The 16,652-nt window shown below is 36.3% G+C and overlaps 1 protein-coding gene across 1 annotated transcript in view; it reads left to right on the plus strand.

The window, feature by feature from the left end:
* The first annotated feature begins 3,864 nt into the window (after window positions 1–3,864).
* Window positions 3,865–16,652, plus strand: part of LOC141508937 (vomeronasal type-2 receptor 26-like) — a 35,149-nt gene continuing 22,361 nt past the window's right edge. Inside the window, 4 exon segments of the mRNA XM_074218035.1 lie at window positions 3,865–4,041; window positions 12,322–12,509; window positions 14,289–14,580; window positions 15,102–15,905. Coding sequence (XP_074074136.1) covers window positions 3,865–4,041; window positions 12,322–12,509; window positions 14,289–14,580; window positions 15,102–15,905 — 1,461 coding nt within the window.

Below are 16,652 nucleotides of genomic sequence, written 5' to 3' on the forward strand. Positions count from 1 at the left end.
CTTGTCCCTGGCAATCTTCTTCCCTCTGCATGTGGATGCTCAAATACTATTGCCAGGTCCTGGCCTTAATATTTGGTGAAGAAGAGATAAACAAAGATCCCAATCTGTTACCCAAAAACCTTGGATTCTACAGTACCTATCACAGTGAGAAAAAGGCCTTGGAGAGTTCCTTCATGTGATTTCAGGCCAGGGATACACCATTCCAAATAACAGCTGTGAAAGGTAGGGTAAGTCTCTTATGGTCAATGGAGAGCCACTTCTGAACTGACCTGTCTCCATGGGCAATTTACTTGAGTTCTATATGAGAAAGAAAAGAAAACAAAGAGATTGAGGAGATCAAACCTGTTCCCTTCATCATGTTTTATAGCAAGCAGCATATTTTGATGTACCGAGTTTTTTTAAATTATACAATTGAATCCTCCAAATAGTTTTAAAGCATCTGGTATCTGCAAATATGTTTAATACTAAAGATACAAGAAGTAAAAAGACAAAAAATTCTTACATCTGTTTCAACTTGGGTAAGTTTGATGAAGGAGATGTTTGATATGGTGGAAATCTGAATGATCAAAGATACTATAATGGGGGAAAAGAAGAATGAGTCTATTCTAGGTAGAGGGTGATGAAGATAGGTTTGGATGTGGAATGGTGGGATGGGGGAAATCTTTTGCCATAATTGACTCAACCTGAAAATGACTTATATTTGGTTCTTATTCAGATCAGCTGTGATCTCTTTGATCCATTTGTAAGTGACCAGGTTCAATTTCCTACTGTTTATGTGATGGACCCCAGGGACTCTTCTTTCCCTTTGTCATAGTGAGATTAATGCTGCATTTCAAATAGATCTGTTGTCTCATATGATTCAAGAGTTGAGAAATTCCTCAGAGAACTTTAAGAAGAAATAAGCAGAAATGATGTCTGTGTGACCTTTATCCAGACTGGTCAACCATTGATTTATGACCCATTTCTAGATCTGATAAGTAATATATTAGGGTTTTTTTAATTTTATTCATTTAAGGCAATGGGATTAAGTGACGTGCCCAAGGTTACACAGCTAGGTAATTTTTAAGTGTCTGAGGCCAGATTTGAACCCAGGTACTCCTGACTCCAGGGCTGGTGCTGTCTCCATCCACTGCACCACCTAGTTGCATCACATTTTAGGTTTTCAAGCTCATGTGATTGTAATTTATGCAGATACAAACTCAGTTCTGAGCCTGATACATACAAGTATCCTCAGCCAATTCTATGTTAATAATTTCCATGGGGCTTTGATCTTTCCAGAACAGAGAAGTAAGATTTCTGGGCTCAAATATCTTCTGAAAACCATTAACTCTGCCAAATACATAGAGTCATTTTCTTAAAATCTTTTGGAAATCAGTTGTCAGATGTGCATATGATTATGAAGCAAGAGATGGATGGTTCTTTACACCAAAAGTATCTAAAAATACAATACATTTGTATTATTTAGACATCCCTATGTCTGACCAGAGTTCCACTGTCTACAATGCTGTGTATACTGTGGCTTGAACGCTTCATGAAATAGTCTTGATGAGATCTGAAGTGAAATGCAAAATAGATGGAAACAAGAGTGGTTCATCCCTGGAAGACAAAGTCCCCTATAAGCATTGATGTACAAATCTTTGATGATGGAAACTCTCGTGTCCAGAAAAGTAATAATGGGTTAGCAACTCAGTTCACCTCTCTTTTCAGTGGAGAAGCCCTGTACAGCAGACTCAGGGAATAATACTTCCTTTCTGGCCATTTCAGACTCATGATCATGTCAGAACTCTGTGACAGAATGCAGCAGTGAGAATCCAGTTCAACTAATTCCTGAGAATCTTTGAAAAAGAGGATGACAGAAGAAGCAGAAGAACATAGGTTCTGAGAAAGACAGAACCAGGCATCTCCCCTTTCTCTGGAAAATGTGGGTATATTCTCCAGCAGCAGGATACAATGGAAAGAACGCTTGCTTCAAAGTCAGAGGATTCGGGTTCAATCTGAACTTATTTCTCTCAAGATTTTCAAGTCAATGTGATTGCACTTTATGAAAATACAAATTCATTTCTGAACCTGATGTATCCCAAGTGTCCTCATCAAATTCTAAGAAGAATATGCATCCCACCAGTCACTGGGATATTGCCAGTGCTACCGGGAATATTCCCCAGGGGCTACTGAACAAGTTTCACAGACTTCATCTATAAATAAATAAAGTTGAACTAAATGATCTTTAAGAGTCCTTCCAGTCCTAGACCTAAAAACGTAACATGGGATTTTCTATATTGGCTTATCTCAAGTATAAGTTCCTGGAAGGCAGGAATTTCTCATAGTTTTGTCTTCAGGCACAAGCACTATCACGATTAAATTATTTTGTTGGCACTTTATAGGTGCTGTTGAGTGGAAAAGGATCTTAATTGTCCCCCTCGATTCTGGTTTCTCCTGTTTCTACTTCATCATTGATAGAGCAGCCAATCAATCAACAAGTAGGCATTGATGATGGCTACGATAAATGACAAATAATATGCTAAATAGTGGACATAGAAAAACAAAGATGAGAACGTATCCGAACTCTCAAAACTTAACAATGGAGGAGGCAACATAAATGTGTATGTATATATTTACATCTGTACACATATTATATATGTAGTGAATATATATAAAAATAAATATAAGAGGTGTACATAATATATGTATATATTATATAGATACATACTACTGATGCAAACATATAAAATAAATATACAAAAATACTATGCAAAACTAAAAATGCCCTTAGAAGATCATTATGGAAAGACGAATTTTAACAAAATAATCTTTTTTTTAAAGAACATCTGACCATGTCACACTCTCCTGACCCAATAAGATTTGATACTCTTGTTCAGTACCCTCTAAGAGAAAATTTTTTTTTAAAATTTTAAAAGCTCTTCAGTCCTGCACTCTGGTTCCAGCATTTCAATCTAATTTTGCATTATGCCTCTTAACACATTATATATTTCCAGCAAAACTCTTTTACTAGAAATATTCTGAATTAGGATTAAATCACCCAAATCCAGACCTCTCTGTAGACACTTCAGCCTGAGGCATCCTGCTCCTCACCTCTAGCTCCCAAAATCTCAGGCTTCCTTATGAGCTCACTTCTTTTCAGACATTTATGAAAATACTTTTTTAATTCCCTTATCCTCTAAGATAAGATTTGAAAAAAATGACTTCACACGATGTCTTGCTCATAGTAGTTTTATATAAAATACTTATTCTTTCCCTGCCAATTGGGTCAACTTTTCTTTCTCTTGACATCAAACTGTACTTATTTTTCTGGTTCAAAGTTGCAGCCTCCAAAGGAATGAAAACTCCTTGGGATCAAATATTTACTATTTTTATGTTATAACTAAAGACCCAGCTCAATTCCTTAGAAATAGTGGGCTTTTAAATGATTACAAAGGCTAGTTAGATCCCATCAGAAGCATTCTGATTAATTATGGGGGTGAATTTTGGAGCACCCTATGGCACAGTCTGCTTTCTCTGCCTCCTTTCCCATTTCCACTCTCATCAAACTGAGGGTACCTTTCTGGTCCTTTCTTTCAGGCTGAAAAATTCTTACAGCCAGTTTGAAATTTGACCCAACCTTGCAGCCTTATGAAGTCTTCTTGGTTCCTGATTGTGATATTCAATTTATTAGCAATCCATCCCAATTCTGTGACACTTGAAAATCTTAAGATTGTGCTATCCCTGCCCATATTCAAGTCATTGAGAAAAATGTTAGCCCACATACAGTCTAGCAGATATCCTTAAGAACAATTTCCACCTAATTTTCTTCACTTTTATCTCTGTTCCTTTCTGAGCACACAGTTTAATTACAGTGCTGGGAAATAGATGCCCTTGGATAATAAGAGGAACTCGTTGGCAAACTATGATATTTTCAACCGTGTCACCTTTGATAATTATCACAATGTTCTAGTGAAAGTGGGAGAATTTATTGCTCAGGCTCCACTTGGCCAAGATTTCAGCATCCAGGTGAAGATGACAGTGTGGCCCAAGTTTAGGAAAGAGGTGAAGAACGATTGACATGCTGTTTTATGAAAGATGTAAAACTAAGCATACAGTCCATTAGAAAATTAGAATTTTCAAATCTGTGATAAATGCCTGGAAGAAACCTTGGTAAATCCAATTTTTAGACTCAATTTAGTTGAATTGGGGTAAAGAGTCCCAGGATACATGGTTTTTTGGGTGAAGAATCTAAGGTCCAAGGAGATTTCCCCTCTGTACAGCTAGGACAGCAAGAATACCACCTGGTCCATGGTATCCAAGGCTGAAGGAAGAGGGAACATTCAGGAACTTCCTATTAGATCTAATGCTCTTGATCACTTGCTGCTAAAAACAATAAAGTTGCTTTGCTATTGCAGTATCCTGATTGACATCAGGGTTCTATCTGGAGACCTGGATTGTCATTAATGGGAATCATATTTTCCCATTTTATATCATACCATCTCACATACTGATAACTCTACCAACTCTCTCTGTCATGTGGATCCCTTTGCTTGAACAGGCAATGACACAATAAAAAGACAAAGGAAATCTGAAAAAAAAAAGTCAAAATTTTAATATAATGAAATTAGACAAGTCCCTAATCTGTACACAAAAGCAGTTTAGACACTAATGGAGTTTATTTTGATGAGGCTAACCAATTCCTAAAATGTAAATTTTCTTAAAATTGGATACTCAGTAGGGTTGAGGAAGAGAATGACTATTTTTATCATAAAGCACAACCCTTCTCTCTTTCATTAATTCATTCTTCTATTCATTCATAAAGAATTTGTTAAAGATTTTGTATGAACTAAGTTGAATGTTTGGCATGATACAACGAGAATGTCAATATCCTTCACATGTGGTTCCTTTTAGATAAAATATAGGAGTTCAATTAAAATTGCTCTGAACTTATGCTTAGGAACATTTCAAACTTTAGGCTATGGATGGATTCCCTGCCTAACTTTACCTTGTTTCACTAGCTTCTCCTTGATTGAAGTAAAATTCAGGTTCCTAGAAACATTTGGATAACAAAAAGGCTTATGTAATTATATTCTCTGTAGATAGGCAAGGGATGGAAAGCTGGTGTAGGAGCCTAGATTTCCTCAGGACTTCCCTCAGTGTACATCTTTGCTCCAAAATGCATGTAAGAGATAAAGAACTTCGAGACTTTTCCTCTCTCTCCCACATCTCAGTCTGACTTTGTTCCTGAGAGATGCTAGAATGCCAAGGTTGCTCCAGTCTCTCCTCCTCTAGAACCTTTAGTTCTGAAAAAAACTGCTGCCTTGAAGATAAATTGCTTGTTATTACAAGTGTCACAAACAATGACTTTAAAGAATTCAATAAAATGGAGATGTTCTGTTCACCTTCAGTTCAAATAAAATCAATCACATAATGCTCTTAAATAAGGTATCACTTTTAAGTGGAAGAATAATCAACAAAGCATTACACACACACACACACACACACACACACACACACACACACACACACACAAATACACAAACACAGACACACACGTAAACACAGAGTTTTAATATTGGTTGACCTAAGAAAATCTACTGGAGTATATTTAGCAAAGTCTCTAGTCTTAAATCTCAGACAGGTTTTCGTGACAGGAAGAGTCTGCATTATCTTTTTTTAGTACTTCTCAAATAAATCTTACTAGAAAGTCTTAGAAATTATCTGTTGGTAAATATACATATATATATATATATATAATTAACATTTTTCTCTCCCCAGATTTTAAAATTTTAAATAAATTTTTATTTATTTATTTAAATAAAATTTTAAATAGAGCACAATTTTACCCTCTGTTGTTTATGTTGTTCAGTAATTCAGTCTTAGCTAACTCTTTATGTCCTCCTTGTGATAGCATATCAGACCCTTCTATAATCCACTCCCTCTCCAAGGTGGTCCAATGCTATTACTGTTAATTCCATGATATGATATTTCCATTTCATTCTTTGCAAACCCCTTTTCCATCTAAAGACTTAACATCTCCAAATAATATCAAATGTCACACAGTTTTCATTTCTTCTCTCTTTTTGCCATGAAATGATGGAATCAACTACCAAGATCTTGTGGGGTCTTTTCTTTTAGCCTCAAGACAGGGTTTGTTTAATAACTCTCATCAAGGGGCTTTCTTCCATTTCTGGCCTCATATTGTCAACATTTCTCCTGAAAAAACTTAATTTCAGTTTTTTGGTTCATCCAGCCTGGAATTTCTCACAAAGTACTTTGTGTATCATTAAAGGAACAAGGTAATAATATACGGCTGTGTCATACTCCTTTTTCCAGCTTTAAAACAATCACTTGTTGCCTGTTGATTTCTAACTGTTATTTCTTGGCCCAGTTACAGATTCCTAAGGAATCAAGCAAGATGGTCTGATAGCCCTATCTCTTTCAGGACTTTTCGTTGTGAATCACATCATCAATGTGTCGTCAAAGAAGCAGCCATAGATGTTTTTTCCTGCACCTCCTTTGCCTTCTCCATAATTCAATGAAGTTGGCCATTGATCCCTAGTTCTGCCTCTCTGAAACCCAGTCTCCATTTCTGGTAATTCTTGGTTCACTTAATGTGGAAGCTTAGTTTGAAACATCTTAAATATATCCTTTCTGGCTTGTTAAATGAGTGTAATTGCCAAAACTGCCTTTCTTTAAAATTGGCATATTAACCGGTCTTTCCAATCCAGTGGCCACTGTTGTATTTTCCAAATAGGTTGATATATTGAGTGCAGAAATTTAATAGCACCATCTTTTAGGGTTCTAAATAGCTGAGCTGAAATTCCATTACTTTCACTAGTCAATTTATTATTAGCAAGGCTTCCCAAGACATACTGGATTTCCTTCTTCAGGAGATCTGCCTCTTGATCACTAACCATACCGTCATGGTTATTGGTGATGTTTAGTCTTTAATTGTAGGGTTGCTTTGTGTCTTCTTTCCACCTCATCAAATTATGTTCTGCTTCTGTTAAACCCAAACTAGTTGTATTTTATCATTCCCATTTTTACATGAAACTTTTCCTTAATAACTACAATTTTCTTGAAGGGATCTATAATCTTTAACATTCTATTGTTTTCTTTTATTTCTTTACACTGCTTATTTAAAAAAAAACATCTTTGGGGGGCAGCTAGATGGATAGTGGATAGAGCACTGGCCTTGGAGTCAGGAGTACCTGAGTTCAAATCTGACCTCAGACACTAAATAATTACCTAGCTGTGTGGCCTTGGGCAAACCACTTAAATGGTTACTAACCTTGCCTTGCAAAAAAACCTAAAATAAACCATCTTTTTGTTATTATGATAATAGCATACTTTTGTGTGCACCCAGGAAGAAATATAATTCCTAGGGTCTGTAGCCATCGAAGTCCCTTTTGCAAGGAAACTGGTCCAAGCTTTGGCAAAATGACTGTTGTACTCATATGAAAATAGCATTGGTAGGTTTTGCTGAATAATCGGATTGTGCATATAGTTACAAATAAACCAAGCATGAGAAACAAATTATATTAAATCATGAATGATACTGCCTCAAAAGTATTTGAATACTTACGAGTAGCCTCATTACTCCAGATGTACCATAATCTGTGGTCCTGCATTCTATATGAAAGCCCAGCAAAGAAAACCTATCTACTGTTTTCACTGTGCCCCCTGGCCAGAGGGGCAGATTTCTAGCCAGAAGGGTAAGTCTATGTGCATACTTTTCTTCTCCCTTTGCAAGCACTGTCTCAGGGTTACAAAAAAAAAAAAAAAAAGCAGTAATGAGGCTTACAGACAACAATCAGACAAAGGAAACTTGTTTCCCATGAAACAGTGCATGGAATGTTCCCAGTAAAACCCTCTTAGAGTTAATATTCCTAGTGAACTCCTCTCAGGGTTAAGAAATATTAAGGGAAAACCAAACTTTTATTCTTAGATTATTCCTGGGAGAAAGACCTTGCATTCCAAGCGAGATACATAAAGCCACCTGCTTTCCAATAAGGATATTTTTACTAACTAGGAAGATAGTAGACTATTCCTAGAAAGTCCTTGCATTCTAAGACAAGCTCATAAACTTCCTGTTTCATCTTAAAATTATTTGTTTTACTTAACACTATTTCATTTAGATAAGTATAAACATGAAGGTCATTAGAATTTTTTTTTGGTATTCTCACCATCTGGATGGTGCGGTCATATTTTATGACAACCTTTCATTCTTTTCTTTGTTGCTGGGGTAGATTTTCACAAGTAGTATGGAACTCTGAATTCTGAACCATTGGGTCAACAGAACGGAGGGATACGGAGGGGAAGAATTGTGTTAGGCCATATAATCTCACTTGGCTGTCAGCTCCCTAATCCTCATTGATTTTAGTGAGGTCTGGAGCTTGCCCCTCTCTCAAGAAAAGCAAGTAAACATTTTTTTCTTTTTGCTCAGATGAGTCTTTGGAAATTTTTCCTAGTGAATTTTTTTTCACACAACAGGATGTTCAGAGACCAAGGGAATCCAAAAGAAAGGTCAGCAAGATCAAAAGACTGAATGCCTAAAGTGAGCAATATTAATGAGGTCCACCTAATTAGAAGTTTCTTGCCTAGTGTCTCTGTGGTCCAGCTGTCTAGGGATCAATGGTTAAAAAGAATACCTTTTTACAAAGATCTCTTAATTTATATGGGGCTGAAAGTCTGGATTTCAGTCCAGTGTATTTTTTTAGGTTTTTTTTTTTTTGGCAAGGCAGTGGGGTAAAGTGGCTTACCCAAAGCCACCCAGCTAGGTCATTATTAAGTGTCTGAGGCCAGATTTGAACTCAGGCACTCCTGACTCCAGAGCTGGTGCTCCATCCACTGTATCACCTAATAGCCCAGCAGTGTATTTTTCAATGTATTTCTCCTGGATATATATATATATATATATATATATATATATATATATATATATATATATATATATATATGTATATATATATACATGTATATATATATACATGTATATATATATACATATATATATATATATATGAGGCACAATGGATACCAAGAAGGTATCAATCTACCTAATTCAAACCCAGCAGTCACTTAGAAAATTCCTTGCCTTTCTACTCAAGTCACCTATTTTAAGCTCAGATCTCCCCTTATTCAATACAATATTTTGATTTGGAGGAAGATGCATATATACTTTGAAGAAAGTGTGACTGGCAAAGCTGAGTAAATAGGCAGGAATTTGTCAAATTGTTGCCAATGGAAAGAAAAGTAAATAATGAATGATTTTGATATAGTTCCCTAGAAAAGTTCCTCCAGCAACAAGAACTCTGTGATGTTAGTTCTTGCCATAGCCATTGATTAAAAAAGGAAAATATTTGGGAAGATGGTCTCTTCTCAGCAGGGGGTGAGGGAAAGTGGTAGCTTAGGAATGTATTTCAACAGTACAATTGTTCTCCTCACCTGAAATAGAAGGAATTGAGGGGGGGAATCTACCCAAGACTCAGTAGAAGAAAAGTTTTCATCTTAGGACTAAAACAAATGCCTAATCCTCTTCCATTGTCCTTTTGATAAGAACATTTCATTAGAATATTTCCTCCTCATGAAGGAAAGTATGACTGAGGGCTTGGAAGTGAATGCGTTCTGAGAATCATTAATTTCAGCAATAGGAAAGCCCTCATTAGTCTTCAGGTCCTCCGTATCACCCAGCCAAATAGTTATCATCCAGTTTCTGCTTAAAGTCCCATAAGGAGAGAATAGGCTTCCTCGCAATAAAACCCAGGTCATTTTTAGCCCACTCTCATTATCAAGGAGCTTTCCCTGACATGGAATTAAATGCTCTCTCCTCTGTTGCGAGCCTCCTTATAAGTTTGTCTTCTAGCACGAAAAAGGGCAGGTCTAAAACTTCCTCTAATACCTCATAAAGCCACCTGCTTTCCAATAAGGACATTTCCTTCACCTATAAGTGCTTGGATGATAGCAGCAACTGTCCTGTCCCTTCCAAATCTTCTCTTCTCCAGGCAAACAGATCCAGTTACTTTGATTAACATACTTAGAGCATTCACAGTTGTTGCATTGATTGTAGGTTGTTCTTAGCTTAAAAGAGTCTAAAAGGTAGTGTCTCTGGACAGTTCCCTTGTCTTGGATGGAAACATGCTTTTGAGTTAAGTAGGCCTCAACAGTCAATTTGTCTGTTGCATAGATATGCTCAGAGTTAAGAGATGTTACTAGAGTCTGACTCTAAGTTCTAAAAGAGCAGTGGCTCATTTAAATGTGATCAGCTGTAGAGTGAAGGAAGAATGCCCAATGAGCATTTAAGTTAACAAATTAGCAAAATACCCCAAAATGCCACAACTCTTATACAACTGAGGAACAAATGTAATTTGAGGAAGCAAAATGGTACAGTAGGTAACATGATGAACCTAGAGAAGGAAGAGTTGAGTTCAAATTGATACTCAGACTTGTCCCAGCTATATGACATTTTTAAGTCACTCAACCTCTGTCTGCATCAGTTGCTTCAGCTGTTAAAAAGGAGGATAATCATTCAATACTGACATCATGATAAATTAGATGCAATTCATAAAACCCTTTGCAAAGTTGAAGCGGCTATATAATTGTTAGACCTTGTTAATAAAAATTTACTTTATCTTGGATAAATAAGATTTGATTACAAATCATAAGCTAAGATTTCATTGTTCAAGGTCAGAACCCTAAGTCTGAACCATAAAGATGAGTGAATTTATAACACAAATATTACAAACATGTCAAAAAAAGTTCATAACTTTCTGTGTGCAATTGGCTGGGTATAGGCAGTGGCTGACGAATGAAAAAGAGAATTCTGCATACCAACCCTGCCATCAGAGAGGAAGAAGGAATATAGAGAATATATTGGACTCTAATTAGAGAGCCTGAAAAGAATCAGATGAAAGAAAATTGATTTTCTATTATGATGTCCTACTGAGAAGACAAAAAGATTTTTCTACAGCTTCATATATTGTTACTGTGAGGTAGATGAGAGGACTTCTGCCAAGAAGCAATATTTAAAATGACTTTTTAAAAGAAAAAGAAGGTAATGATAAAGACAAAGAAGAAGGAAGAAGAAAAATATGAAAAAGAAGAAAGGAGGAGGAAGAGGAAGAGGAGGAGGAAGAAGAAGAGGAAGAAAGAGGAGGAGGAGGAGAAGAAAAGAAGGAGAAGAAGAAGAAGAAGAAGAAGAAGAACAAGAACAAGAACAAGAACAAGAAGAAAAACTGCTTTAAGGCAGGGACTATCTGGACTTTTGTCTTTGGTAGCCTAGAAGCCTGCATATAGAGTTTAGTATGGGACATTAGACCCATTATTTCCTCAATACATAGCATTCTGCAATGAGAAAATTTCTTCTATAATTATAGTAGTAAATTATTAATAGATTTTTAGTGTATTGAATTCCCTCATGAGGTTAATTGACACATTTCAATGGGTCACTGATCTGCAAAATATAAAAATGTCTGCCATTCATGTAATTGGAGTGATATTATATGTTCCTTCATTCGGAGGACAGAATTGAGGATATGATGTCCTGTTCAAATAAGCAGAGATCTGAGGGACTCAGTGTTGAGATACCACAGAAAATAAAGATAGGTTCTTCTGCACCAGAACTTGTTAGAAATCAACTCAGGCAACAGCTACTGGGAAAAAATGTCTATCTACTCCTGGAAAAACAGAATAACTCAAGGCTGCCAGGCTTCCCGATATGAGAATATAAGGGATAGGAGACTGACATCATCTAAACTGTCCTCATTCAGTCACTAAAACTTTCTGACTTTGTCGACTCTCATGAACTCTACATTGTTGCACCAGAGCAGAGTTACACTGGGAACTCAGGCTCCAACATAGGTTTTCACACGGTCTGAAGTTTCCCTGCCTCTGGAGAGGTGATTGGACTTGCCGCCCACTTAATCCCAATTGGCAGTGTTGAGGACACAGGAGTTGGAAAGGAGTGTGAAAAACAAGTTTTTCCCTGAGATACAGGGACTCAGGTGCATGGCCTCCAGCAGCAATGGTCCCAAGAGTCCCTCAGGAATTAAACTCCCTGTCTCTGAGAGGGACAATGCAAACACAGCATCCCATCCGCATACACTGAGAAGAGCATTTTAATGATCTTCTAGCCAGAGCAAATCCTCATAAATATCCCTGAACAAGCAAGCAGTATTTCTCTCTTGGACATGAGTCAGTCATATTGCACTGTGTCTCCACAAGTGTGAGAGGCAATAAAGCCTGAACAGCTGCTCAGGAAAGACACAACTTACCTTGAGTGTGAGCCGGGAAATAGTCTCCCTGATGTTCTCCCTGCATTTCTTCTTCCTGTTCCTGCAGCTGTCCCTATCCACGGGCAGGGAGGAAGGGGCACTTTGCCACCTAGAAAGGACTTTTAATCCAGGATATTACAGAGATGGTGACCTTGTTATTGGAGGATTTTTTCCTTTATTTATACATAAATTTGACAGTAATCCATATTGGAAAAGATTTGAGCACCATCCTCGGGAAATTAAAAGAGAATTTCAGTAAGTACTTATTCTATTTTATTTACAATTTTTTTTCAATATAAGGATTTTTTTTTCTGCATCAGATCCAGTTTCCCAATGGGAGAAAAGGAAAAGAAAAGGAAAGTCCTTGTACATATTAATCATAATCAAGCAAAAAAAGTGCCCAGAATGACCAAAACAAAAAATGGGTATCTTTTATTTCTTCCCACATTAGTCCATCAGCTAAAGTGGGTTTATTCTTCATATTCAGTCACTTGCAAGCCTTGTGAATCATTGTGTTACCCAGAGTCCTTAAGTCCTTTTGTGTTTTGGGATTTGGGTTGTTTTTCTTTTTAAAAAATAAAATAGCTGCTAGAGTATTGTTCATCTATATTCATACACGTTGATTCATATATTCTACTGGTTTCTTTGTAATCAGATTCACTTTCAACACTATACTAGTTACAATTTGATTACAGCAATAAACTGTAATTTGTTCAACCATTTATTAATCAATGGTCAATTCTTGAGGCATAGATGTTTATCACTACAAGAAAGAAATTTTATATATACTATATATAATTATATTAAATATGTTATATATAATGCATACATTATAAATTTATTAAGTCATATTTCTATATAATTACATTATATGTTATAAATTATATATACATTATATTATATTATGTAATTTTAATTCATTACATTTGGATCCTTTTCCTCTTTTTTTAACCCTTTAAAGGATTGACTAGTCCAAAGATATCTATAATTTAGTAACCTTTTGGCTAAAGACAAGAATTCCTTTCCAGAATGTTTAAGTCAATGTGACTTATGTGCCTTTACACATTTCTCTCTTTTCCAGTTAACTTTCCCAATATGATGGCTGAAAGTCAAACTAAGTTGGTTTAATTTTCATTATCATAAGTACTAACCATTTGAAGCATTTTTTCATATGTCTAGAGATACTATGGATTTCTTTCCTTGATAACTACCAATTTGACTTCTTTGACAAAACATGAATTGATAAATGGAACTTATTTTTCAAATTTGAATCTGTTTTGAGTAAATATCTTAGAAATGAGATCTCTTAAAAGATGAATAATAAAATGATTTTTTCCATTTAACTCTAGCCCTTCTGATCTCAGGTGCATAGAATTTTTGTAAGGGTGGAAACCATTTTTTTTATTTTATGTCATCAAAATTTTCTATATTATATAATTTTTGTATATCCCTTCTTTGATCATGAATTCTCCAGTTTATAATGCTGAAAAATAATTTCTTCCTTCTGTCTCTAATTTCAACAATATGATTCTACCTATTTTATGTATCCATTTTGGGAATTGTATAGAGATATAGTATCAGGTGAAGGCATTTTTTTTCTCACAAACTGATGTCCAGTGTTCCTAAAATTTTTTGTCTTATTCTCTTTCATGAATATTTTTAAATGGCTCCACTTTTTAAAAACTTGTTAACTGATATTTAAAAAATTTGGCAGTTCTTGGAATAAATCTCTAGAATGTTTGGAAATAAATTGGTAGTTCACAGAGAGATTTGGGAATTTTCTGAGTCTGTTGATAAATATAAATGGGAGTGAGAGTCTCTGCTGTAGCTCCTGATTCCCTTTTTTCCAGATACAGGTAAGATGGCAAAGTAATAAAGCAAAATATTTAAAGGTTACAAAAAACAAAAAAAGATGGCTTTGGCTAAAACTTGTAGACACAAAATTTTACCTGTATAAGGTACAATTTTCAGTTCTTTGGAGGGGAGGCAAGTCATAAGTAATCCTTTACCCTGACAATCTTCTTCCCACTACAGGTGGCTGCTCAAATACTATTATCAGGTCCTGGCCTTAATATTTGCTGTAGAAGAGATCAACAAAGACCCCAATCTGTTACCAAATATTACCCTGGGATTCCACATCTACAATGCCTATCACAGTGATGAGAGGACCTTGGAGAGTTCCCTCTTGTGGCTATCAGGCCAGAGACAGACCATTCCCAATTACAACTGTGAGAGGCAGAGCAAGTCTATAGTGGTCATTGGAGGAGCCACTTCTGAGCTGACTGTCTCCATGGGAAACCTCCTAGAGCTCTATAAGTTTCCACAGGTAGGGAATCAGCCTATACTGACTGGAGGGCAGAGGCATGTCTTTGAGGATCTGACAATGTGACTGGTGAATTTTGGTAACTAATTTACCTTATAAGTGGTTTTCATAGAAAGAAAAAAAAAGCACTAAGACATTGAGAACAGACTTGTTCCTTTCCTAATGTCTTGTAGCAAGAAGCATTTTTCAACAAACAGAACTTTTCAAATTATACAATTGAAACCTCCAAGTATTTTTAATTATCTATTATTGGCAGGTTTCCACATTCAGTACTAAAGACACAAAGAAGCAAAAAGACAGAAAACACATATATTTCAGCTGCAGCACGTCTTATGAAGGAGATGACCCCTGATGGAGGTCTCAATGATCAGAAGTACTTTAACAGGCAGAGAAAAAGAAAGAATCCATTCTAGGTAGAGGGGGATGATGATTGTAGGTCCAGTTGTGGAATTGAAGGGTGGGGTAATCATTTCCTACAATAAATTCATTAAACTGAAAATGGCTCATATTTGGTTCCTATTCAGATCAGCTATGGTCATTTTGATCCACTCATAAGTGACCCACTTCAGTTTCCTTCTATTTATCAGATGACCCCCAGGGATACCTCTCTTCCCCTGGCCCTGGTGAAATTAATGCTTCATTTCAAATGGACCTGGGTGGGTCTCATTGCCTCAGATGATACAAGAGATGAGAAATTCCTTAGGGACCTTCAAGAAGAAATGGCCAGAAATGACATTTGTGTGGCCTTTGTACAGAAAATCTGGATTGGTCAATCATGGAGTTATGAAATGTTTGTAGTTTTGTTAAAAAACATATTGGCTTCTAAAACTAATGTGATTGTCGCTTATGGAGATGCAAATTCATTTCTGAGCCAGATGTTTGTAAAATTTCCTCATCGGGCTCTAAGAAGAATGTGGATCACCAACAGTCACTGGTATATTGCCAGAAAAACTGGTTTTAAGAAGTTTTTTATCTTCCATGGGGCCCTCATAGTTTCACAACAGACAAGTAAGATCCCTGGGTTCAAAGATTTTCTGAAAACCGTAAATCCTGCCAAATACCCAGAGAGTGGATTTCTTAAAACCTTCTGGAAATCAGCCATTGGATGTCCATTTGAATTTGAAGGTAAAGATGGATGGTCCTGTTCACCAAATCGTTCTAAAGACACAATGCGTTTGAAATATTTAGACATCATTATGTCTGATCAGAGTTCCATTGTCTACAATGCTGTGCATGCTGTAGCCTGGGCTCTTAAAGAAATGTTCCTGTTGAGATCGGAGATGGAATCTAATGATGATGGAGATAAGAGCATTGTTCACCCCTGGAAGGTAAGATCCCTTCTTAAAAGCACTGATATCCAAATTATAGGAACTCTCATGTCCAGAAAAGAAATAATGGTTTAAACACTTAACTTACCTACTCTTGCAAAGAGGACCCTCTGTAAAACAGACCCAAGGAATAATTTCAGGTCATTTCTAATTTATGAACATTTCAGTTTCCTGTGACCACATGCAGGAGTGTTCATCTGTTCCTGAGAGTCTTTGCCAAAGAAGATGTCAGAGGAAGGATAGGATCATAAACAGTCTAGATTCTATGTCTCCACCAGGACTGAGGAAGTCAGAACCAGGCAATTCTCCTTTCTCTGGAAGACATAGCTACTCTACACTAGCATGATACTCTTGGAGAGATCTGGCTTCAAAAAAAGAGGATCATGGTTCAAATCCTATATCTGAACTGATCCCCCAAATTATTTGATGTAGAAAGACTTCACATGTAAATAAAGTTGGACTAAATGGTCATGGGGGACCCCTCCAGCTCTAGATCTAACTCCTTACATGGGATGTTAAATTTCAAAACAAGAATGTCTTTATTGACTTTTCTAATTTATAGGCTCCTTAAGAGCTAGGGTTTCTCTTCTTTTTGTCTTTAGTCTCCAACACTGCAATGAGACTTAGATCACTTCATAGCACTATAATAGGTGTTTATTTGAAGGGAAAACCTCTTAACTGTGCCCCTAGATTCTTGTTTCTCCTATTTCCCATTCACCATGGATAGAGCTGCTAATGGATGCTCTG

The sequence above is a fragment of the Macrotis lagotis genome, chromosome 1 (genome assembly GCF_037893015.1).
Source record: "Macrotis lagotis isolate mMagLag1 chromosome 1, bilby.v1.9.chrom.fasta, whole genome shotgun sequence".
Classification (NCBI taxonomy): Eukaryota; Metazoa; Chordata; class Mammalia; order Peramelemorphia; family Peramelidae; genus Macrotis; species Macrotis lagotis.